The sequence below is a fragment of the Falco naumanni genome, chromosome 1, assembly GCF_017639655.2.
Source record: "Falco naumanni isolate bFalNau1 chromosome 1, bFalNau1.pat, whole genome shotgun sequence".
Taxonomy (NCBI): Eukaryota; Metazoa; Chordata; class Aves; order Falconiformes; family Falconidae; genus Falco; species Falco naumanni.
This window is the reverse complement of record NC_054054.1, coordinates 18,017,581-18,043,632: the sequence shown is the minus strand read 5'-3', so window position 1 is coordinate 18,043,632 and position 26,052 is coordinate 18,017,581. Positions and strand designations below refer to the sequence as shown.

Sequence of the window (26,052 nt, the reverse complement as noted above, 5' to 3'; positions counted from 1 at the left end):
ACGTAGAGAAAAGATCAGCTTTATTAATTGCATTGTTCTCCATTGATTGGTTGATTCATCTGGTCTGTTTTTTAATTTTATCTTAACTTTGATAAACCACTTTAATGACAACTAGTGCTTTAATCAGATTGGATGGAGTTACTACTTTGACCGTTAAAGAAGCTGTCTTGATGCAGAATGTCCTATAATTATGCCTTCTATCCAATGGGAGATTAATTGGTATTCATAAGCCATCAATGAGCAGTGACCTGTATCTTAAGATTTCTAGGATTGAAATGATACTTCGTAGTATCAAGAGCTGTCTATTTCTAACAAAAGGTATGATTAAATTATTAGCTACTTACAATCTTTCTTTATAAAAGAGAGAATCTTTTCAAGTAGCTATTGTCTTCACAGTGAATATTGTAATTCTAGAATTATTTTGAGAAATTTAATCTTTTGACTACTTCATCTGTACTGTTGTTACATACTTTACCCTTCTTTTTAAAGGAAACCATGTTGTGCATCGGGGCATAGCATTTCACGTAGTCAGTCATCTTGCTGCCCTGCTTGCGTACTGGAAGAAAGCTTCTTAAACACTACCCAGTATTTCAGCGTAATTCCAGTTTCCTGAGAAGTGTAAACCATTTGAAATGTACTGTATTATCAATATATGCAATATATAAAGAGGAGCTGTTAATCCCATCTTGGCTATCTTGTGCTCTTAACACGGTACTTTTATGTTCCCTTCACTACTGTTGATAAATTGTACTTTTCATTCCTTAGTGTTGTGATGTTTTGGCCAACTTCTAGTGAATCCCGTATCTCTTTCCTAATCTTAATTGTATCTTGCTTCTTCCCACGTTACTGTTTCTTTTTCAGATCTAGGGCCTCAGAACAAACTGATCAATAGAAACTGCAATATTTCCACTCTTCTCATTTGCCCTGTGAGTTAGATGTGGCTGCTGCCATTGTTTTCCTGGTTTGGACACAGTTCCACAGTGTGCCTTTGCTAGCTTCCAATCTCTGGAGCTATGCCTGGGTGAGATTTTTCTGAACATCTTTACCGTAGCTTTCTCACTTACTCTTAAATCTTTCTCTCCTGTATTTTTGGCTACATTTTCCATTTGGGTCACTGACTAAGTACTGTCCATAAAGAAACCTCACTCTCAAGGGATCTTTTTCTGTCAGTGTTCCTTGATCAGTCGTCTTATCCTTTCCTTCTTTGGTACAATGACCAGGGTTGGATGTTACCCCTGTGTCAGTGTTGAGTTCTTCAGGCATCGGGGGAATGAGGAATCATTTGGAACTAGTTGTTTTGTTGTGTGGATACTCACATATTGCTCACTTCTTAGAAGTCTGGCCTGGAATGAAGCAGTCACCTTTGGGTCACAGTGACTTCTGAGCAACACATGATACCACAGTTACAAGTGAACTACAAAAATGTGCCTGTAAGAAAGAAGCAATTTAAATTAGTTAAAGCTCAGTGAACATGTGGAGGACAAGTGAAGAATATGTAAATAGTGGTTTGCTTTGTGTTTTGAGTAGATATTGACGAAAAGGACACAGAAGGCAGTCCTGCTACTTCTTCTGTAATCAGAACTAGGTAACAGCCAGTTCTGAAGCTGTTGGGGTTTTGCTATCTGTTAGAAAAGGTTAAACAAGGACAGTGTGTTTAAACAACAAACAAACAAAAAACCAACCCCGAACAGCACTTGTGAATATTGTACTACATCTGATAAGATGTTTTAATACGATGTTTTAAAATAGAGTGAAAAAACCCAAATATAGTAAAAAGATCAATGATTAATCGATCAAGGTTGAGTAGTTTGCCAGGGTCAGTTGGCTACTTGAAAGACTGACTTCATAAAGGAGGGTAGATTGCATTGGGGGGGCTAGGACAAGACTGCTGGAGAGAGATTAAAAGAAGGCAGAGAAATTAAAAAATCCCACTCAAAACAGACTAAAATCAGGAAGCCTGAGTGACTAATACAATCCTTAGAAAATGGGAATGAGGTGGAAGAAATGGGAACTATGGTGTGATGTGGCTGATAAGAGAAAAATCTGTAAAACTACACCCAAACACACACAAGATGAAAAACCTTGTTTTCATAGGAGATTTGATCACTATCTGTGGACTTTTGAGTTTGGGGAGAGCCAGAATTACTGAGCAGTCTAGCTTTATGGTGAGAAAAATAGATAATATTTCTGCCATAAATGTGGCATATACTTAATACATAAAGAAAAATAATTTTCTTGGCATTTCTATGCAAAGATACTTTGTATTTCTCAAATTGTGGCTTCTGCGGCCATCCAAATTTACACAGAAAACCCCCTGACCATTAAATCCAGAGCAAAGGGTTCAGTAAATGTCTATTCATCTCAGAATTCTGGCACATGAATCTTCTGAGAAAATCACAGCTGTGCAAGTGGGAGGATAGCCATTAAATTAATAGTGTTGTTGACTTAGCAGATGCACACAGGTGAGCAGGGCTCGCCTGTATGTACATTTTTGGAGCTGGCAAGAAGACTCTGAGGATTTTACCATGCTTCAGAATTCCAGTTTGTATAGTCTCATCATCTGTCTTTTAAGGTCAAATTGTAGCTTTAAGATACTATCCTTTTGGATCCTGAGAGATTCGAGGGCATCCACCTCTGAAACGTGCTGTTCTCCATGGCTGTCTCTTTGTCTGAGATGGGGTGGAGACAAGGGGGCCCTGGGGAGCCATTGTGATTCTAGCTCTGAACACCCTCTCTTGTGCATCCTGCTCATCTTTGGGTCCTGTGCCAACTACAAATTAGAAGCTAGCCTTTCAGTCTTCCATCTAATTCTTTTCCCCACCTGCATTCACGCGTGTGGAGTCATTTAGTTGTTTTCAGCAGCTTTGAATCATAGCACCCTTCAAAGTTGATGTGTTTCTGTAGGTCTTTCTGTGTGCAGACAGGGAAGGATGCTAATATTGAGGTAAAGTTTCCCCTCAGCTGATGCCTGCCAGCAGCTTCTGTGACAACCTCATTGTCTTGGAAATGCAAAGGAGAGTAATTTAGCTTAAATTGCTGTTAGCATGGTTTGTATTTGTAAAAGCTAAGATGTATGAGATATTGAGCTGTAAGAAATTGTGGTATTTTAGGCTCATCAATACTAGAGGAAATGGTGTTCAGAAACAGATATCTGTCAGTGGAATGTAATAAATATAGTTATTTTATGGAGAAGAAATGGACAAATAAAATGGGATATCAGGAAACAGTTCATCTCATAATACAGAAAATGACATCACTTTGTTGCGGTTGTGCTTTTAACCCTCTCGTTTGCTCTCAATGCTGTGAAACAAAAAAAAGAGAAGGATACAATTTGTAGCTGTGTGTGAGGCAGAAAGTTATTGAATTTCACCATTTTTTTAATAATTGTTCTTTGAAAGCAAAATATATTTTGACTAAGCATTTAATAATGGTGAGAGTATCTTTGTCCTTCATCTCAAAAGCTTGTCTTGACAGTTCATTTTCTTTCCTCCTCCCCAGTTGTTGGGATATTAAAGCAAACATCATTGCAGATATGGCTGTGCATTTAAGTGACCCAACAAAATAGCTATGTTTTCAGTCTGGAAAACTTTTACTTCTCTTACTCTTAAATTTCTCAGTATGGAGGAAAGAGAATTAGTTATGTGTTAGAAGTTTTCAGTTAGGAACTGGAAAGAGAAAATAATGGTGCATGCATTCTAGTACATGTGAAATGAAAGTTAAGTTCCAGTCAGTGTTGAAGTAATGAAATTCCATTGTCCAAATATTTATGTAAACCAAGAACAAATGGCACTCCGATGCATACTTTGTCTCTGAGGAATAATCTTTCATGTGACATAGAGGTCTGAGAAACTGATGTGTTTTGTTTGAATGAAAAAGGATGGAGAAATTTGCTTTTGTTTCACACCTGAGCATTTACTATTACTTTGGGGCCCCAGTATTGTAGCTTGCCCAAGGTTTGAAGTTTACCCGAAAATTCATTAACTCAGTGAAATTCAGTTTTCTTTACAAGACCTATGCATCTTTACTATGATATTCTGAGAAGTAAACCTGATTGCTATGTGTGTGGATACCCTTCTTTTCCCCAGCTAATTATTAATGAAGTGCGAATTCCTAGTTTCTTAAGATGTCGGTGTCAATCAAATTTGAAGGAAGTCTTTATTTTAGGTGTGTATACAGAAGGGCGTATACTGGAAATTTCTAGCCCTCTGTTCCTTTCTGCTGTCAGATAACCAAAGCTTTAACCTAAGCTGTCAGTACAGAACTTGTAAGCATTATGCAGTAAAACCTGAATCTGAAACACCTTACGTGGTGTAGATACAGGGAGCAGGGAATGGGGATATTAACTGCTATACCAGCACCAAGGCTTCTGGAAGGGGTTGGAGTGACCACCAAGAATGTAACAGAACAAGACAAAAATGTGATGCTTAGGTTTCTTTAAGATCAGCAATGTAGGTTTGAAGACTTTGAGAAGAATTTCTTAATCTGAGTTTGAAACTAAAACTAACATTGACATGCTCTATTAAGAGCATGAAGTTCCTTGGTAATGGGACAATCTTTTTTGGCTTAGTTTTAGAGTGAAACAAAACTGCAGTTTCCTTGTCCTCATTTAGGAAGTGGCTGTTCTATCAACTTTGAGATGCATGCATTAATTGTCCATATAACTAAGGTAGTTATATATACTGTATATATATATATAACTACCTTATAACTGTCCATATAACTAAGTATATATATACTGTAGTAGTGTGGTTCTTGTGAGCTGTTTTAATTGATTTTTAAGACATTCCTGGATTTGAAATAACCACTTGCTGGAACTGCAGTAGCTCAGGAATTCCACTGTAGGCAGCATGGTATTCTGAGGCTAGCAGTTCACAAGGTCAGTGTAACTTCAAAGCAAGTAATTTTGATGTGCATAGGATTCTAAATGTAGAGTGATGAAGTATCTTTTCACTCCTAGCTCCATACTGCATGAGGAACTGTTGGGTAGCTCAGGAGAGAGGATGCAAACAAGTTACGGCAGGCGTGGCTCACTCAAGCCTTAACAGAGTCATGTGGCTTCTTTAAAAAAGTCACTCTATCTGTACTTCCAGACGAGCTGGCCGGGAGTCAGGCTCATTAACGAATGCAGTTTTTGTGCTGACACTTTACATAACATTGGTTTCAGAGTAATGGGTGTTAATGCTGAATATCATCTGCATTGTTCTGATAATGACATCAGAAAAAAACCACACTGCAAATGTGTTTGTCTGGCCAGAGGGAGCTGTGATTATTTCCTGACCATCAGGAGCATATTATTAGAATAAAGCCTCTCAATTCCAAGTCTGGTATGAATAGCTGAGCTAACCAAATTTATGTATCTCTTCATGTAATGGAAGGAGTTTTAAGGCTGAGGCTGCACAGTGCGAATCAGATGCAGACTGTCCACAAATGAGAAAAATTCAAACTTCTTTCGGAGTCATTTCACTCTCTGTAAGCTCGTATTTATCACTGTGTCAGTGTTGATAAATCTCTTACTTTCTGCATTTGGGGAGGGGAAGCTTTATCTGATTAACAAGTTTCTAATTGATCTTCTAAAATGAGATTTTCTGTTTGAATGAACAGCTACGTTTATTAAAATGTTTCAAAGTCTCTAAATGAGGTCATTAGGATTAACCAATACTGTCTAGCAACAATGGTCCGTCCAGTGAGGTAACGAACAGAAGAAGAGTATTAATCATACTAAGGCAAACCTGAGAATCCAAGTTCTCAGCAAGGTCAGTTATCTATTTTTAATGACCAGCTTTGTGGAACACTGGAATGATGTCCTTTTAAATTTAAAATAAAATAAAATAAAATAAAATTCTCCAAATTGACTTTATGTTTTTCCCTACTCCACCAAAACTCAACTTAGTAGTCCATAGTTACATAATACAGTTATCATTCAGATTTTTTGGAGAAAGCAATTTATAATAGAGTAAATAAGAAAATTTAGAAGCTGCATTTGCGAGCACTGAGAATAAATGCATGGGCAGAGAGAGGCACATTCAGTTTTTACTTCTCCTTATAGAAGGTATTTGGAAAAATCTTGACTTCTATTAGTGAATTGTCAACTACTTGAGGACAGATCTGTTGTAATGTGTTGAACTTTTGCATGCTGTGCTCAGCATCATGTAGTATAGAATCTAAATTGCAGACATTAAATTCTGATTTATATCCGAAATTACTATATGCTTTGCTCCATAGTTTTCAGGGAACTGAGCTCACTCATAGTCATAAAATGGTTATAATGTCACTTTCTGCATAGTAATTCTGCAAATTTGGGTTAGGTTACAGCTCTGCAGTGCTAGTTTCCCTGCAAGCATAGAAAATTTACACTGACTTGTCTTTGTGTCACAAAAATTAGCCTTTGCTTAGGACTAACGCATTTGTCAGGTCACGAGGGAGCTCTTCTGTACGTAGGAACACAGAACTTGGGAAGATCTCCTGAGCTGCTGAATACTGTCCATGATACTGAGCCCATGTCAGGTCAGAGTTTGTCTCATAAACTGCTCTGTTTCTTTTGCAACTCCTGCTGAAAGGTTCTCAAGGCCTTTTGTCAGATGCTCAGGGAAAGAGTTAGTGCTCATGTGGATAGACTTATTTGCTCTGACCAATAATGAAGAACCTAATTCCTGTCTTTTGTCCCACTTCTACATGGATGTAAATCTTCTTGTTTTAAAAGATTTATTGCGATACAAATGAAGGCAGAATTGGTGTGATATAAGCCAGTGTGTGATATACATAAGCCAGTAGTCATAAAGCAGCAGTAACAGCAAGCTGAGACCAGTAGCTGAGAGTAACTGTCACAAACCTCAGCTAGAGAATTCACTAGCTTTTTTTAATCAGTGGCTTTTTATGGTTACTCCTGGGTGAAAGAAAGTTTGATAAAGTCTTTGAGAGCATTTGAAGATTCATGTAGATCTATGACAATGAGCCTAAAATGACAAGAATTTATATTGGAAAATTAGGCTGACTGCGTTTTATCAGTATTCTGATGTTTTACCAGCCTTGGTTTCTGTGTTTTTTCTACTCCCTTCCCCCTTCCCTTCTTCTGTACAACAGGGATTTGGGAAACAAGTGGATGTGTCATATATTGCCAAACATTACAACATGAGCAAAAGCAAAGTTGACAACCAGTTCTACAGCGTGGAAGTAGGTGACTCGACCTTCACAGTTCTCAAACGCTACCAGAACTTGAAACCTATTGGCTCTGGGGCTCAGGGAATAGTTTGGTAAGTATCAGCAGTTTCTCTTATGCTTTTAAATAGGGTTTGCCTTTTGCATTTCTTCACAGTTTGCTAGCCACAGACATTGTCTAAAATTGCAACAATAAGTCAGGCAACAGACGTCCTGAGGCAGAAGGAGCCTAGTGATTAGCTAATAAATTCTGCTGCTGGTGAGAATGATAGCACTAGGTTTGTTTCTCCATATAGCAAAATGTAACTAGCAAGAAAGCAGGAGAAAGATTTTATCATAATTGACAACTGTGGCACTATTTCCAGAGGCAGTGCAAATAATATCCCAAGTAAACCCTGTAATTTTAGTCTTTGTGCAGTAAAAGTCACTGAGAGCAATATAGAAACTTGTCACATCCCATAGCATTCTCAATTATTCAGATTGGAAGCCTTTCAAATAAAGATAACTGTTAATGTTTCCTTTGTTTCTTAAAAGAGACATTGCAGTGATGTGAATAATGGGAACAAAAGACACAAATTCAATAGCACTCCTAAATAATATAAAAGGCTTATGGAATTCAAAATTATTATGTTCAAAAGCTGTGATATCCTGGTTGGCTTTTGCCTCTGGATTTTTAGAGATGGCTTTTAAATTTCAGTGACTTATATTTAAATGTCTTTGTGCAGGCATTTGTTACCTGTTTAATCACAAGGTATTAGGGCAAGGGTCCTCAAACTTTTTAACCAGGGGGCCGGCGCACGGATGAAGTGGCAGGCAGCCATCTGCGGCTGCTTGGTTTCCTCCCCAACCCCCGGCGGGGGGGTCTGTAAATACCAGGGCCAGATTGAGGACCCTGGGGGGCCATATCTGGCCCGTGGGCCGTAGTTTGAGGACCCCTGTGTTAGGGTAGCTAACATGATCTTTTATCTGTAACTTGATCAGAGATGAATTCTAATTCCATCTGTTGTCTTTATCACTGTACTTTTCTGACTTTGATGCAGTGTGTGTTACCTTACATTTGGAGACAGTGGTAAAGCAACAGGCTTCTTTAGTCTAGGGGTGAGTGGGCTTCCATGGATCATTGGCATTGCCACTATTAATTGACAGCGTAACAACAATTAGCAACACATCCTTAGGTCTCAGACTGTCACTTCCAGTGTTTAATGTACTTTGAGGCCACACAAGTACAAAGATTGATCTAAATGATCAAATACTATATTTCATATCTTAAACACAAAAGGACTAAAGGTTGGTTTAATGTCAGCTTTGGTAAAGAAACATACTTTGTGTTGAGTACGATTCATATTAATTTTGCACTATTTTTCCACTTCCATATGTAGCAACTGATGTTTTTTCTTCCTACTTACTATTCTCTATTCGTTTTAGAGGAAAATCAGATTTTGCTGAACCTCTCTGCAACTGAATTGCTGTAATGATCAATTATGAGCAGCAAAAAACCATAGAAGTTAAGCTGAATAAAATCAATAACAGTTTCCTGTGAATTTGTCTTTCATACTAAGAGTTGACAGGCAAAAACTAAGAATGCCTTAGGAAAGAAAATGAAATCAGAGAACAAGTAAGTTCAAGTGAAAGTTTAACACAAATCCCCTGAAGTGGCTGAGTAGCATGAAGAGACCACAAAAGGCCTTTTATGGTTTGATGATACAGATCTAGAAGTATTCCATAATAGATGGAGAAGATAATGAGCATTTGTGCTTAGTATGTGTTATGTTGTAATCTACCTGTCATGAGGCATAATTTAGCAGAAATAAATTAACAAACTATGAGCAAAGCATGAAGAATCAATGGTGAAGTGATAAATCAATGAAAAAAATCGTGAGATAAATGTATGTAGTTTAACTGAAGGAGGACAATACTTGATAAAAATATCTTCTGTTGTTTAAGTTTCTACTTGTGTGATAATTATATAGTAACAATAATAACTTTACACAGTAAACTTAAATAGTTTAGGAACTTAAACTATTTAGGAACTACTAAGTATTTTGATGGATGTAGGGTTACATCTAGGATAACACTGAAAACCTGCCTATTTGTAGAGCGCTGGTGGTTCTGGTGAAGGAGGTATTTTGCTCTGCTAGTCTTGTTCTTTTGCAAAGAATAGCCACGAGAATTTCCTCTACAAAAATAGTGGGAAAAACCTAGGTCCTAGTTTCTTTCAGATCCCGTGGCTCTGTTCATACTTAATGGCTTGTTCGAAAAGTGGAACAGATCTGGGATGCAATTCTGTTTCTTAGTGCCAGAATTAGCAGAGTGTAGGAGATGAATGGGTGATTTCTGATTGTTCCCTCTGCCAAGGGGAATTTCTGGATTTTCCTTCCAGATAATTGTAGGTAAAAGGACACTACCTATTGTCTGGCTGGAGTGAGGCTACCCAGCTACTGGAAGCAGCTTTAGTGCTTATTGACATCTGGATTTATGGAGTGATAGAGTAAATGCTAACTACCCTTTCAGAGCTGAGCTGCTGCCAGCAGTTGCCGCCAGGGACCTGCTTCTTGACTAGTCTAAATTTTTGCAGCTTGGCGAGTGGAGTCCATGCTGTCTTTTGCCCATGTTGGAAGAGCTGAGCTGGTGATGACATTTCTGTTTTGTCTAGTGCTTGGTCACACAACTGTAATTCCCACATCTCGAGAAAAAGGGGCCTATGTAATAATAGATTTTTCAATAATTTAACATCAGATCTCTCAGTACCAATCGGGTACCTGATACCCTGTGCCAAGGACTGCTTCAGCACTATCTTCAGGACCAAACTCCACATGCTAGCAACAGCTTCCCCCTTAACTTGGAAGTGGGATCCCACTTGCCCAGCATGCTGGCTGCCTTAGGACCTAGCCAGGTATACTTGGACAGGCAAACTGTTTGCAGCCCAAGAGGTAATTATAGAGGCAGAGGGAAATGGAGGAGAGACATGAGGTTTTTCAGGATGCTGTAGAAGCTGGTGTTGCAGGGTTCCTAGGTAAAGCCACAGAGTACACTGAAATCTTTCTCATAGAATTCTATAAATAGATGTCCACGTAAGCAGGAGAATTTCAGTGGAAAATAATTCGTGTTGTGGAACAGACGCAGGCATGGGAAGCAGGGAGTGTGGTTATGAAAGAAGTTGGGATTTGATTTCTCTTGATTATTCTGAAAATTTCATCGAAGAAAATAATTTTCTTGATATGAAAGCGTTAAAGATATTAAGGTCTTCAGGGAATGATAATTTTCTAAATTATGTGAAAAAGAGAAAGCCATATTGTGTGTTAGTTATAATTGTCATTGTGCCCATGTGAAATAATTATGAACTCAGTGAGAAAGTGGTATTGGCTGTAACACAGTGCATTCAGTATCTTCCAAAATTAATTGCAGCTTTCAATGGGATTTGTGTTAACTGTGTTCACAAAATTATTTTTGCCAGCAGGAAGAAAGAAAAAGCTGCTTGGAATCTCCTGAGCAGGGAAGTTCCTCTTCACTCTGTAAAAACTACTCTTAATTCAAGTGTAGGCTGTTTGCTCACTGTACATTATACAACTGTAAGAAAGACATCTGTGAGAAAGACTATATAGGGTGTGTTTGCATCAAATTATAATGTTGTTATAGGCATGATGACAATGGGACATAGCTGAAACAGAGTTTATGGTTTATTAGACTAGGCTGTAGTTGTAAAAACTGTTCAGGCTTTTAACCACACAAGCTGAACTTAAAGTCTGTGATGGAAACTGAAAATGCCAAAGGTAAAATGAGCTGAAACAGTTTTCTGAGTTTAATTAGATAAATTCCACTTTAAGACACTGAGAGAAGAAGTAGTTGATATCCCTCTGCAGTGTTAGAAGAGAGTTGACAGCTACCTTATTTTACAAGGCGGGGGGGGGGGGTGGGGGTGTGAGGGGGAGAGAGAGAGAGAGAGACAGGTCACTTTTAGCCTGTGGCTGTGGATGGTTTAGATTAGGGTGGAGAGAGAGAAATTCTCATGTTCCATAAGATCAACAGAAATATGCTGATGTTGGAGTGGGTGTTTCTTTGTGTTTTCAGTTTGCCTGGAAGCAAGGCACTTGATCTGTAGGTTTTCTGCTGTGGTTTGCAAGCTATCATTTTCTATATTGCCTGTGATATTTTTGATACTGCCTGTGTCTGTGTCTAGAAAAATGATGTTGTGCAGGAATATTTCAAAAGCAATTTGAAGAGATTGTGATAGTTTTTGAATTTATGATGGAAGCGAGGGTGAAGTCCAGTTTTCCATGGCAAGTAGTGAAGACATTGCTTACAGGCTTGAGGATACAAATAATTAAAATCTTAGAAGCTGCTTATGAAGACATTTGGCCTGGTTTGTGACCATGTTAGTGCCTATACCTGTGTGCATTTTCAGGAGAAAGTGTTAGCTTTGTAGACAAACTTCTCTGGGTCAGTATGAAATACATGAGTCTTATGATGTCTTCCAGCTGAGATCCTGAATTTTCTGAAGAGTGAAGACAGGCGTTCATACTGTATGATGTTGGGATGTGGTCTAGTGATGTGTCAGCTGGACCCAAGGAGTGTTAGCAGGGAAGTGCCGTACGCTATCCAGTTTATGCAAGAAGCTTTTGTGTCTTGGAGTAATGGGGTTTGGGGAGAGAGTATGGGAGCAGGAATGATAGTTTGAGGATAGTTTTGAAGAGTCTTGGTAGCTCTTCAGTGAAAGCATTATAAATTGAGAAAGATATCTCATTTGCAGATATAGAGGATGCTATAAATATACTCTTCAATTACTAAATCAGGCAACTTGTGGGTTTTGTTTCTTGGAATTAGTGATGTGATGATAACTTTGAGCTTGAATATAAAGGAGATTACGGAGTATTTTTGTGTTCCTTGTAACGGGTACAGTCTGAAAGTCAACTGATAGCTTGCTATGTTGCCTAAGGTTACTGTAGGTTTTCCTTTGCTGATTTAATCATAATTTGGTGGTTGGATCTTAAGCAGTGCAGAGTTCTTTCAAATTGACATGTTGTGATGTTGGTGCTTGTTGTGGAGAAAGAATAATGCTGATTCTTTCCCTAAAGTAATCGTAGAATCATAGAATCATTTAGATTTGAAAAGATCCTTAAGATCATTGAGTCCAACCATTAACCTAGCACTGCCAAGTCCACCACTAAACCATGTCCCCAAGTGCCAAGTCTACATGTGTTTTAAATACCTGCAGGGATGGTGACTCAACCACTTCCTGTAGTGTTCAAAGGCTGGAAGAGGAATACAACAGGTATTGTCCACTACAAGATTTCCAGTATGAAGGGTTTTTTTGTTGCTGTTCTCCTTGGAACTGTCATAGGGAGGTGTCCTGTTGTGCCCTGATACTGGTAATGGAAGATTTGTTAAGATGGAATTGGCTAAAACTTCCTCTAATTCTCTGTAGATTTGTGTATTATATATACTATGAGAATTATTATAGGGAAACCTCTTCCATCCCTTAGATCTCTGCTGGTGGTCTGTCAAGACATGAGCATGGTCAATCAATAGACCAACTTAAAAATAGATTTTAATTTAGTATGACTACCTTCTGTGTGGAATGTGCCTGTAAATGATGAAAAAGATCAGATTGTTGAGTTTGCAAAAACACTTGAGCTCTTTTGTATGCTGGTTAACCTTCAGTTCTGGTTTTGTGTAGCACAATTGACTCCTAGTCTGAGTATAAGGTTCTAAAGCAATATTGCAATGGGAATAATGGTAAAAGCAATAGAAAAGAGGTGCTGACTTCTGAACATAATCAATTCTGAGCCCACAGTGATCAAGGAAGAATAGTCTATGCTTTTGCTATGGTGCAGTGGAAAAGACACAAAGAATAGCGTACATCTCAGCGTCTTACAGTTAATGTACGATCTTATTTGTATTATTTAGCTGAACTCTGGTGTATTGAAGTTCTTGAGAGATCAGCGTTATTATTACTTCATTGTTATTATTTCCAATGTTATTATTTCTCTATATTGTTATGGTTTCTTTGTGCCACTGAATTAAAATATTGTATTCCTTGACAGAGGTCAACATTTCCACTTGTATAAACTGGCATCGTTCTGTTGAAGATCAGAGATATTCTCACCACAGGATAGATCACTAATTTTCCTCAGAAGAGCAGAACAAAGAATACATGTTATTCAGAGGAAAAATGAAGTGAACCATGTACTGAGATATGCCTAGAATTTCAGTGGCCCTGAAGGGAGTGGCAGTATTAATTTTGTCAGTCCCAGTCTCTCCTGTGAATTGGTATTGAGTATATGTTGTGAGTTCAGGGACTTGTATTTCAGGTACACAGTCGGATCTTGCAGACATTTCATGCTTAACATTGTCAGCTGGCACTACAGATTTATCCTGTTCTGTTAAAGATTCTCCAAATTGTATCCATTAGTTCAGCTTGTGTTCTCTTTCTCGTGCTGTTTTGTGCTTTGCTGATGTGCTTAGACACTGCCTTTGAGGAGGGTTTTGAAGACAACCTTTAGAGTTTTACAAGTGTTTCATGCGAGAGTAATGTAGAAAATAGCTGTCAGTTTGTACTGTGGACTATTACTGTACTGTTAGTGAAATAAGCATGTCAATTTAAAACAAATTCTCTGATGTTTCCAAGTGCTAGTATCTCATACAATGGCAACGCCTGGTGAGATATTTTTACTTTGTTTTTTCTGCTGAGAGAAATTGGTTTAAACTATTGCCAGATATTTTTTTTCACTTTGGGAAGTTCTTAGATGTTGAAATACCCTAAGTAAACTCACAGCAAACTTCAAGCCTGATTCATTCATTTGTACATTGCAAGATTTTTCTCCAACTACCAATTTACATTCACATTGTAGTATCTTTGGATTTTCTAGCGTGTCGTTGCTCTGAAATGCCAAAAATTTAATTGCATGTATTCAGTTAGGCATTGATCGCCACCTGATGTACATCTGGAACACCACATTCTGGTTGGTTGTTCTAATATATCTATGCCTTAATTCTTCAGAAAGATAGGAAATTTCTCAATTGTATTTGGCATCTGGATCACCAGCACGTGAATTTAAAGGTGCTGAGACACTCCCAGTGGGAACTGCAAAGATTTAAGTATTTCTGTGGATTTCAGCTCCAGAATATTGAGTGAAAGTGCTTATCTTAATTGGTCAGATTTGTGTTTCTTAAAGTGATGTTATTAGAATTTGCATAGTAACACATATTCAGAGACATTTTTCTTGGATACAGGGTGAGGGGAGGAGGCAATGTCTTGCGATGCTCTTGCTAATGACGCAACAAAGAACTTAGCTTGGGTGTGCAGGAAACTGTCATTAGGATCATAGACAATAGCTGCCATATGCCAAACTATACATAACATGTCTCAAAAATGAGATGAGTTAATTGTCTTTAAGAATAAGAAGTTTCTATTCCATGTTTTCTTTGATTCTTACAACTTCTTCTGTCTACTATTGCTATCTTTATTGTAAGTGGGAAAGAAGCAAAGAAAAGGTGTATATCCAGTAGCAGTGCATGAAAGCCCCTCAGGCAGGATGAAGACCCATTTTTATATGATGGGGTACCTGAGCTAAAATTTTTGAGCAAGAATTATTGTTGTAGCTTTTGACATGTAATAACTTTAAAAAAATATTTCTCAGTTATTTTTTTAATTGTAATTTCCTTTTTCTACGTAACTGCAGAGATTCCTGGTAGGCAGGAAGTCACCACGCATTTCATGTTTGTCTTCTCACGTTTCATTTCCCTTTGTTAACACACAGAAATCTGAAATGTGATTTTGGTTCCAGTAATCACAAACAATATGTAATAAAACATACCAGAGTATGCTCTTCTAGCAAAGAGATCGTGGTCCCTGTCTCTAAAATACTCAGACTGCCTATATTTCTGACTCTCCTTTTTTCTTAATGAAACTGTATAGATTTTCATTACTAAAATAGTTAAGCAGGCAAAATCTATTCCAAATTTTCTCTCTGGAAGTTTAGGGGGGGGGGAGGAATTATTAATGTGGTGTAGAAACTATCTCCGCACAACCTGTTTTTGTGAACCCTGATGACAGTACTCACATTACTTGGTCATAACTACAGTACTGTAAAGATAAGACAGTGTGTCAGGCCCATTTAAGAGCATTGAGACCCAGGATTTTGAGCTGGATCAGTGCAGCTCCGAGATACAGAGCAGGTTTGTTCATAGCCATGACTGGATAAGCATCTATGATCCTGTTAGAGCCATTAAAAAAATGTATCAGATGTTTGTAAATTTTGTGGCTGCAGAGAAGTAGCTAATGTTTGTGTAACTTAAGCTCTTTCTGTGTTGGCTAATTAAAAATTTGATTTCATTTACACTTTTTTCTATCAGGCAGTAAGATTTTATAACTCCTTTTACAGATACGAGGCACCTATCTGCTCCTCCCCCATCAAAACTTCCTTCTGGTCACTGCCAGATCTCCCTTTTCTCACATTTATTCTCTCTCACACCTATACTACGACATATCAGACAGATTTTTTTCAAGACTCTCCTTGCTTCTCCTGCTGTGTCAGGTTGTCTGCCTGGAATTCAGTTGCAGACAAATTTCAGCTCAAAGAGGAAACTGGGTTTGGAATTAACTACTCTCAGTGCATTTCAGCCATTCCTTAACTGAGTTCAGACTTATCCTTTAATTTCATCCACTTGAAATCCTGTCACCACTGAAATGAAGACTCTAGCAGCAGCATCGCTGACTACCATGTGTTTAATGTGAGAGCAATTGCACTAGACATTTCTGTTCCCTCCTAGAGATAATGGGATTCTTCTGTGATAGGAGAATAGCTGTGACCGTATGGAATCAGAGGGGTAGCACTATAGGACAGAGCATCCAAATAAAAGGGCAGGTATCAAAACAAAGAAGCAATGGAACCAGAATTAGAAAAACTAGAGCCAGTCTGGAAGGAAATGCACCTCAGATAATTCAATTTTATTTGCCAGCATGTATTGTTAATATTTATTCTCTGATAATAACAGATTTTCACAGGGTTTTATAGAAAGCAAAAAGTTGTCCCTTGTCCCAAGACCTGCTGTCCTCAGACAATCATAAAAAACAGTGACGGCCAAAAAATCTAAATGAAGTTGTGCAAAATAGAAAGACAGTATGAAACAGGAGATTGTGTATGAAGCCTAGGTGAAGCTTGTGAACAATGTGGGATATCTGGCATGGCATGGGTTGGAAAATTCACCAGAATTGCAAGAGTTGGCAACAGAGAGGCAGTTAAGAAGGGAAGCAGAAAGGAGCAAGACTCAAAGGCAGTACTGAAAGCAAGTGGCAAACAGGACGTCGAGGGTTTTTTTTATTTTTATTTTTTGCTTGTTTTTGCTATTATTCTTTTCTGGGTTCAGGGTGTTACACTGTTGGTTGGTGCCCATTTACAAACTGGAAATAAATTTTGTAGCTCTGGGGTCACAAATTCACCATGAGCCACAGAAGAGGGTTGAGTTTCTAACTCAAAGAAAAATCTTGTTTTAAAATTTTGTCAGAGCATCTACATCTAGAAATTTCTGATGTGACCGGCCAACTTGAAAACTTAAGTAACTTTAAATTTTGTTCCTGTTGAACAAAGGCATTTTGCCTTGTTATACAGCAGGTAAAACATTTTGTATCTTTACGAACTATCAGTTTTACCTGCTAGCATCGTACCTGTGTCAGAGATGTGCCTCAGTATGAGAGACTGTAGGTAAAGAATTACCCCAGCTGGATGAGAGAGCGCTGATGAATGAGTTAGAGCAGCCTGGGTTGGCTGAGCTAGTGTCAGCGTAAGGGCAGGTGTGTACTAGCCCTTTGGCTGGGAGGGTAAAGGTGACATATGTGGCAGCGTTGGCTTTCTTGCCTCCTGGAAGAGCAGCAAGGGACATTTCAGCATCACCAATCTTCTGTTTTGGTCTGCTTAGAGCACCCTTGTAGAGATTGCAGGGTTAGCTTTTGGGAAGCTAGAATCTGAGTAGCCTTTTAGGGTTAACCTATTTATGGGGTTTTTTTCCCCATTTATGATTATCACATTGCTGATGATGACTTGCTGACAGTACATTTTTAGTGCTTCGTTGAATTTTGATTTTTAATCAGTTGAGAAATGCAGCGAGAAAGGTTGTGAAATAATGTTTCTTTTTCTCCAAACTGACAGCTTTTGTTACATTTGTCAGGCAAGCCAGCAAGTCTCTTAAATTATGACTGTGAGGTGGTTATGGAAGATAGTAGCTGTTTTCTATTTCAGTTTGTAGATCCAGAAATAACAGATTTATCATGGGACTGACAATTTGATTCTGCTAGGTACTCAACTTCTACAGGTGCACAGACTGCCTCAGTGTCCGTATTTCCCTAGTCTTGTAAATTGCTGTTAAAATGAGGAAACTGGGCTTTTTCTGGCTTTGATGCTTTGATACTTAGCACAACTTGAAAACTGTCCAGTGTTTATATGCCCAACTGACAGTTCAGAGCACTGAATGTGAGATCTTTTTGCTAGGTTCGGAGTCTTGTACATATTCTCCAAATGTTGGGCAAACATTTACCCAATATGGTTTAACTACAAATCACTCTGATGTCCTTAGCCCCTGTATTTTCTGCCACTGAGTATTGATAGGCATCTGCAGCTCTGATCCATTTTTCAGATTTTTACCTTTCTCTGGCTTTGGTAAATCCTTAAGCATACAGAGAGTGAGCAGTGTAGCATACTTTGGAAACCACGAGGTTGTCATCTCTTACATGTCACACATATAAGGGAAAGCATTTTGGCCTAGAGCCCTTTTAAAGCAGAATGAAAAAAAAACACTTGGCTCCTTTCACTGACCAAGTTGAATTTCGTAGGCTGGCAGTTAACAAGTTATTGTCAGCTAGCAGATATATAGTGAATTGGTGACGAGAAATGCAGAACCATAAAGTAGGGGTTTACAGTTCTGTTCAGAAAAGGCTTCTACAACCGAGTTGCTTGCAGAGCCAAGTAGAAAGAATTAGCAGAGTATATGCAATGAGACATACTTTACATTCAGCATCCTCATGAATATTTTAGTCTCCAGGCAAACTACAATGGCACCCATTATGAGAGGCATGCCAGGCGGTGTGCGAACAGTATAGCTGTTTCCACACTGCCTTTCCTACTGTGTCCCTTCACCATTTTTGTGAGTGAGAATGACTATGGGAAAAGAGTTTATCTTGCATCAGTATACAGAACTGATCAGTAGATTCCTAAATGGTTCTTGTTAGGGCATGACCAGTTCACGTAATTAGAAACGTAACTGAATCGAGATTCAAGCTGCGAATAGGGGAGTCACAGAGGTATTTGTGTACAAGCTGAGCCAAAAGGGCATAACCTTGAGTATCTGAATTGTCAGCTCATTTAAGAGTTCTTGGTCTGTGCAAGGTGTGAACCTTCTGTATGGACAGGCTTGTGGTTTGTGGTGATGGTAGAGCTGGAGAAGATAGTCACCTTTAAGAACTACCAGAGATTTTGATGGAAGAGCACTTTGTTAAGATGAAAAAACTTGATACTTTCACCTGTGTAATTTTTTTAAAAGAAGGTATCAGCAGAACAGATTCAGTCTTGTAAGAGAAGAATTTGTCAGCAAGTAATAAAGGGCAAATTTTACTGCAGACCCTCCTTTTTCTTAGTAGATTCAAGCCTGTGATTCCTCTTTTTCCCAGCAGTTTTTGAAGAGTGTACCTTGTATTGCCACATAGTGAATTATTTTGTTATTTTACAGTTTTACCCCATTGTATAGTTGACAAAATTGTAATGCAGCATATTTGGAGCCACCACTGACAGATGTTGAGTGAACTTCTATTGTAAATATGTTTACTAAAAAGAAGTGATCCAGCTTTTTTTCCTGTGCAACTTTTACAGTCTTATATATGATGGCTCAGTCCTCTTCCTTTACACCACCCATCTGAAAGTTTGGTGGATAAGAGCTGCCTCAGCATTACTGAATTCTAAAATAGATTTCACAGCAAAGTTTTCAAATCTAGTTGCCCATAGAAATAAAAATTCATTGTGCTCCCAAGTTCATCTTTTTTCAAAAGGCCTGCTTGGCTTTGACGTTTCAGGCAGTGACTGTCATACTTTAAACAGAATGAGTAATGTGGAGTCAAAAATGGACTGCAGATGTCATGGATATGAAAATGATACTATTCTAATCCTTTATGGGTGACAGCAAAGGGACTGGGTGAGATGTTGGCTTGAACTTTGTGTTTATTTTTTTTTAAATAAGCATGAGTGTATTTGGGTCTCTGAACAAGTTCTTTAAGATCATAAATAACTAGGCATACACTGTCACAGATCTAACTGGGGAAAGATTCCTGTTCAAGCAGTTTCTTCTAGCTGTGGTAAAGATTTGCCTGTTTGCTTCCCCAATAAGTACAGTTCATGTGACCAGTTCTTAATTCTTTTTTTGGTCATTTCCATACATTTTCAGACTGAAAAATGTGTAGAGCTCTTTAAATCACCTTTTCTTGTTTAATGTATGAATGGATAACCAGGGAGCTTTGGTCTGATTTCTGAAAAAATTTAGCTCAACTAAAACATTTCCATTCAGCGAGGGCCCTTAGAGAGCTGTATTTGCAAGGTAGGAGATAGATAGGTATTTTGTAGTGAAGTGAAGAAACATGTATTGAAATGCTACAGTAGTAATTTCAGTGACTCTATAATGAAATGATACAGAAGACGTGGACATTTTTTAGTCAAAATGTGTCACGTATGCTCTTCTCTGTTCTAAAATATGTAACATCTAAATGTAAAATCCATAATATGAATTGGACAATAAACTCCATTTTCAGAGGACTTTATTTCAGTATCAGAACCATAAGTCTTACTAACAAAGTTTGAGAGCAAGCATTTTCTAGTGCAATACACTAAATGAAGAGTATTGTGCAAGCAGAGACCAGACATCTTTTCTGTTTTTAACTGGATTTTGCCTTAAATTTATTAAATATATGAAAACATGTACACACTGAATGGTAGGCTCGATTCTCTAAAAGTTTTCTGTGAAAAGAAACCTGTCTTTCCTGGTTAAACACTGAAATGTAAAATGGAGCCACACATTTTGACCTTTTCCTTAAAATCATCCAGTTTTAATGGTACACCTTTGAAGTTTAAGTACTACAGAATTCACTGTGTTATCTTGATAGCAATGTTGAACTTCCATTCAAGGACTAGGATGATAATCCCAAATGAATCAAGCATTTCTGTCCTCTTTCATGTTACTTCATTCCAACACAGGATAACAGATCATAAGTTGAGGTCAAATGTTGAATATTTGGCAGTGAGTTACCTTACTTTGGCTGCAACATTCCCAAAGGCCCCAAGAGGGGTCCTGCTTGCATTTAAAAGGCACTGAGGGCACAATTTAGTTAACCTCTCTTTTTGTCTTTTGCTGCTTAAGTTTCATGTTGTCTTGGCATGTGAAGGGGCTCCAAAGGGCACCAGCTGTAGCACCTGGCTGGCAGGGGTGCCTGTCCTTGACGCCTCTGCTGCACTTCAGCGTGCACAGTCTTTGCTTTCCCATGCAGTGCAGGAAGGAGTGTTTTGAGCTCAATCAGTAACCTCTGCTGTGATGAGTAAGCTCACAGAAGGTCTTGGAGGTTGATTTATTTATTCTGTGAAACATGCATGGTGACAGTAAAAAACCTAAATGATGAATTGTGTTGCAGCTGGGGAGGCAGCTTGATTGTATTTCCTAATCCAACTGTTACCAGCTGATTGCAAGAAGCTGTGAGCTGATGGAAACTCAAAACAAATAGCTGGAACCATATACTGTAACAGGAAATGTGCAGCAGTCATCCATTATGAAACTGTATTGGTCTCCCTGAGCATCAGCTCTGAATATTTTCTCAGAGGCAACTCAATTTCTCTGCATTTTGCGGAGAAATCCAGAGTGTAGAGCAGCCATTCCTGACAACAGGTCTGTAAATCTTCATTAGGGTCATATTAATTATTTTCTAGGTTTTCAGTACACAGGCTTGGTTCCAAACATAGTAGGGATGTTGAAAGGCTTTTGTTTGTTACAGTGGCTTTTGACTTGTGCTGTTTTGGGGAAACTGTTTCTACATGTTGAATCATGTTTGGAATTCTCGCTCTTTTTTTTTTTTTTTTTTTTAACACCATTTTCATGGAAAAAACCCACTATTTTTAAAGATACTTTCTGAAGAGAAGTTTTCATTCTAAAAATAATGGGATGATTTTTCTGTTTAAAAGTAATTATTGAAGAGAGGAATACGCAGTGTTGTAAATGGAAATGTGTCAGTGTCTGCCTTTAGAAACTCAGAAGTTACATGTCAAAAGGAAGAAAAATAAAAAAGAATGAGAAGGTCTAATTTCATTCTAAAATTTGGACTTAAAGTGAGGTCAGCATAAAAAGCAAACAAACAAAACCCACAAAAAAAACTCTACCAGAATATATTTTAAAATTTGCTTAAAACAAAATACCTTTTTCTCTCTTTTTTGTTAAAGTGCTTGCCTGAAATGGGACCTTAAGTAGAGAGAAGAAAAAGCACTGAAAATATTTTATGGATAGTTTCATAAACCACTTTTACAGAAATTTTCCTTGATACAGGAAAAAGAGATTTGGCTCTTGTTCCTAAAAATGACTTCTTTAGAAAGTGCAGTAGTGCTAGTTATCTGAAACTGAGGCCACAGCGACTGAAGTCAGAGAAATAACTGTGAAAACAATTAATCTATACATCCATGTATGCTTTTCTTTTTATGCATGCATGTATGTATGTATGTGCATTTAGATGTGTATCTGTGTGTCTATGTAGAACGTGTTCTGCTCCAAGTATCAGTGGTGATTGTTGAAGATGAGCTATTGAACATGATTTTCAAGGTTACCAATTCTCTCCGCTGATGGAGGTCTCGGCACTAAATAACCAGGCTATTTCAAACACACAGATCAGTGCTTTGTTTGACACGATCAGTTTCAGCTTTCTTCCCTCTTGCTGTGCTGGGATGGAGGAAATAAGGCAAAATGCTAATGTCAGTGGCAAAACTACCTTACTTAGAAGGATCAAGTAATGCAGATATATATAGCAGTGATTGATAATAAACAGAGTTGCAGCTAGAGTCTTTCTGGAGGAAGGCAAAGATGACCAAATTCTGCCACTTCAGAAAGTAGGTGTAATATTAAGTAGCTTTTCAGAAATACTTTAATACTGTATTTGTTGCAATATATATATGTAGTGATAGGTAAGAGGAACATTTAGTATGTCTTGGATTTCTATAACATAAAGACACTTTCTTTATATAGAAAGCTGTTTGCTGAGATTGCTGAGAGCGTCCGTTTCACAGCCTGCCCAGGGAGGCTGGAAGCTTCCCTTCCTGTTTCAGGCTTCCATTCCATCACGTGAGAGCTAATAATAGCACTTTAATGAAGTAGTGGCTTGAGGAAGGGTAAGCATCCTGGAAAGCATGTGTGTGCCCCATCTGAAGAATCTCAAAACTAAAGACTACCAAAAATTGCCATTCGTTATCCTAGGAACATGTCTCTAAGAGTCACTTAAATTTTTTTTTCTGTGGTTTTGGCAGGGTAGAATATAATGGAATTGATAAATGTGAAGTTTCATCGATGATTAAAAAAGTTATTCCTGTGTGGGAAGAATAATTTTAAGTATTTACTTGGTGAATGTCTATTGAAATAAAAACTTGGAAATGAAATAGAATCCTTTTCTTTGCTTTTTTAAATAGGTGTACAATGAATTCCTGGTCCTTCAATTGTATGATAACAGAGCATTGCTCATTGATCATTACAGTCTGAACTCACACACAATGTCAGCGGTAAATGGTGATCTGGGTTTGTGTAAATATGACTAGAACGAGTTTAATTTAGTTCTTCTTTTTTTTTTTTTCCCCACTGAAGTCAGCGAAGAGTCTTGTTAAATAGCTGTAATTACATATATCTCTTGGTAGTCATGAATTTATATTCACATCTGGCTAAAATTTTTTTATCTCTGCTAAATAGGTTTGTTTCAAATTATTTACTGTTTGAAAAGGCTTTTTTAGCACTAACATTTACCTTGCTAAACTAACCATAAACAGAATTTATAGGGAATGAGATTATTTACTGCATTTTCTGTCTGTATAGCTGCCAGAGATGGTAGTAAACTTGGAGGATTTTTCTGAGCTCATGTTGCAGTAAAACAGTAATTTTATTACAAGACTGGGGTGAATTATATTCTTTGTTATAAAAATAGGGCAACTGTATAAATTAAAACCTAAATTATTAGTTGAGAAAGAGGTGTTATGATAGAGTTTCCAGATAAAGAAGCACAGGCTTTTAGATGCAAGTCCAGTCTCTTATTGGAGATCTTGACATTGACTTTCACGCTCAGCCTTTTCATAGCAGTTCGCAGACACTCATTACTCTCTCTCTCTTATTCCTGCTCCCTTGAGTCACCTGTTTATACAGCCACTCTTCTGCCAGTGATTGAAGTTTGTCTTAAGAAGGCTTATCATCAATACTAACCTTGGTGTTCCAAGGTAAGGATTTTGTGTAGCAAGCACCAGAGAGAGGACCTACATGTGGTATCTGTAATTTCATTGTAGTAAAATGCATAGATGGCTGTCTGTAAACAAAAGCTTCTCTCTGGTGAATAGAAAAAAAACCCCGAACCATCGGTGCTATTAATTTACTCAGTGCAATGAATTTACGTATTGACTTCTTGAAGTAGTTGGACACCTTCCATTTGATAGAAGACAATGATAGAACTGCAGTCAAGACCCTTGTATCTCAAAGTAAATATCCCTGTACAAAGGATTACTTTACTTGTTTTATTTTCCTCCGTGGTATGTAAAGGACTGGGAACGGATCATAAAAGCCAAAGACTTAAGGAAGCCTTTGGTTTTCTGATTTGAGATTGATGCTTTTTTATCTCTTGCTTTGATGGAGAGAGAAAATTCAGAAAGGCAAAGGAGGTCAGAAACCAAAGAAAATGGTTGCCCAGCCAAACTTCTTTTGTTACTGTTTTCCAGCTCCTAGTTAGCGATTTTATGATGTAACTAATGAGAGTAAAATATGAGAAGAGAAAAGATTATTAAAATGATTCAAAGTACTCTCGCATAGCTCAGATGAGTCTCATGTAGGCTTTTCTTCTTAAAAGAAGTGGGGTGATCAAGTAATATGGATTAGCTAAGATTTGTCTGCTAAAGTACATTTGTAATATATGTCCATGAATATTAGAGACGAAACATTTAATTGTTGAAAGACCATGTTTTTTAAATTCTTTGGCTTTGCATTTTATTTGTTCAATACTTTTTTAATGGAATTAAGGCGTATTTTAGTTGTGACCTTTATGATGCCCTGTTGTGGCTGAGCTAAATGAGAATGAGACACAATTCTGGCAGTTGCTACAGGAGGTTTGCGTTCTGCTACATAAGATTAAGCTATACATCACGCATCTTGTTCCTCCTAATGTAAGGTTTGAGAGATGTTCTCTGGCCAGAATGAAGTCAAATCAGACTGGATCTTTGATAGCCTTATCACCGAAGCAGCTTCATATATGCTTTTGACTAGTGAGTACAGTATCTTTGCTTACACATGTGCCTAGCGTATTAGCTGAGTCATGGAAGTTAGATGCCTTATTGATGAAAAAGAGAAGAAAGAATTGTTACCGAATGACAGAATGGATGACGTTGAAGAGTGGCCTGGTCCAACCCACCTGTTCAAAGCAGAGTCAACTAGAGCAGGTTGCTCAGCACCACTGCAAGAGTCTGGCTCCATCTTCTTTACCCCTCCCAGCAGATACTTAAGAACAGTGGTAAGATTCCCTCTGAGCCTTCTCTTCAGGCTAAACAAGCCCAGCTCTCTGAGCCTCTCCTTGTATGACGGGTGTTGCAGTCCCTAATAATCTTCATGGGTCATCAGTGGAATTACTTCAGTGTGTCCCTATCTTTCTTGTACTGGGGAGCCCAGAGCTGGACCCGGCACTCCAGATGTGGCCTTAGTAGCACTGAGCAGAGCGGAAAGATCTCTTCCCGTGACCTGCTAGCAGCAGTCTTCCTAAATGCAGCCCAGGATGCTGTTGTCCTCTTTGCCTTGAGTGTGCATCGGTGGCTCATGTTCAGCTTGTTGTCCACCAGGACCCTTGGGCCCTTCTCTGCAAAGCTGTTTTCCAGACTGTCGGCCCCCAAGCATGCAGTGGTGCCTGGGGTTGTTCCTCCCCAGGTGTAGTACCTGCCGTTTCACAGTGTTGATAATTTGGGGAAATTTAGTATTTATTTTTAATTTATTCTATAAATTAACATTTTTATCTGAAATAGTTTCACTGTGAAAATGTTAAAATAGAACTTCCTGACAATTTCAGAATACCTGCAAGGGCAGTCATGAGAAATTTTTCCCTCTGAACATATTTTCGGGTGAAATCCCAATATCCTGCCCCAGATGTTGACAGTGGACTAAAGCATTCTTCACAAAATTCATCACCTTTAGCAAACAGTTATTCTTATGTGTGGGATGTATTTGTTTATGCAGGAGTAGTATAATTTAAATATTTCTTATCCTTCTCCACCTGTGTGGTTTCCAAGACATACGTTGCCAACACATTCTTACTTATTTATAACACTTGTACGTTTTTGTTGGCTTTGTGACTAAGCTTCTGATGCTTGCATGCTTTCTGCTCTGTACTTGGTCAGTAAGAATGTGTAAGTGAATGTCAGTGAATGTCTACAATAAGCAGAAATTAATAGGAAAAAAAATGCCAGGATTTTGAATGTTTGGTGCTTTAAAAAGTCATTATTTTTAGAACTAGTGGTTTGGAGGATTTATGTTGGGAAATACACTGTTGCTTTTTATGAAGTAGAAGAAAACTTGTGTCATGCATTTCCTCATGCTTGGTAAAAGGGAGGATCAGGAAGAGGGTTTGAGGACTGTGCATTTGGGAATGTTTCTAAAAATCAC

At 38.1% G+C, this 26,052-nt stretch overlaps 1 protein-coding gene across 9 annotated transcripts in view; it reads left to right on the top strand.

Moving 5' to 3' along the window:
• Positions 1–26,052, top strand: part of MAPK10 (mitogen-activated protein kinase 10) — a 175,547-nt gene that overhangs the window by 84,215 nt on the left and 65,280 nt on the right. For all 9 annotated transcript variants that reach the window (XM_040583226.1, XM_040583285.1, XM_040583244.1 and 6 more), the window contains one exon: positions 7,081–7,250. In XM_040583226.1, the coding sequence (XP_040439160.1) occupies positions 7,081–7,250 (170 nt within the window). The remainder of the gene's footprint in view (positions 1–7,080; positions 7,251–26,052) is intronic.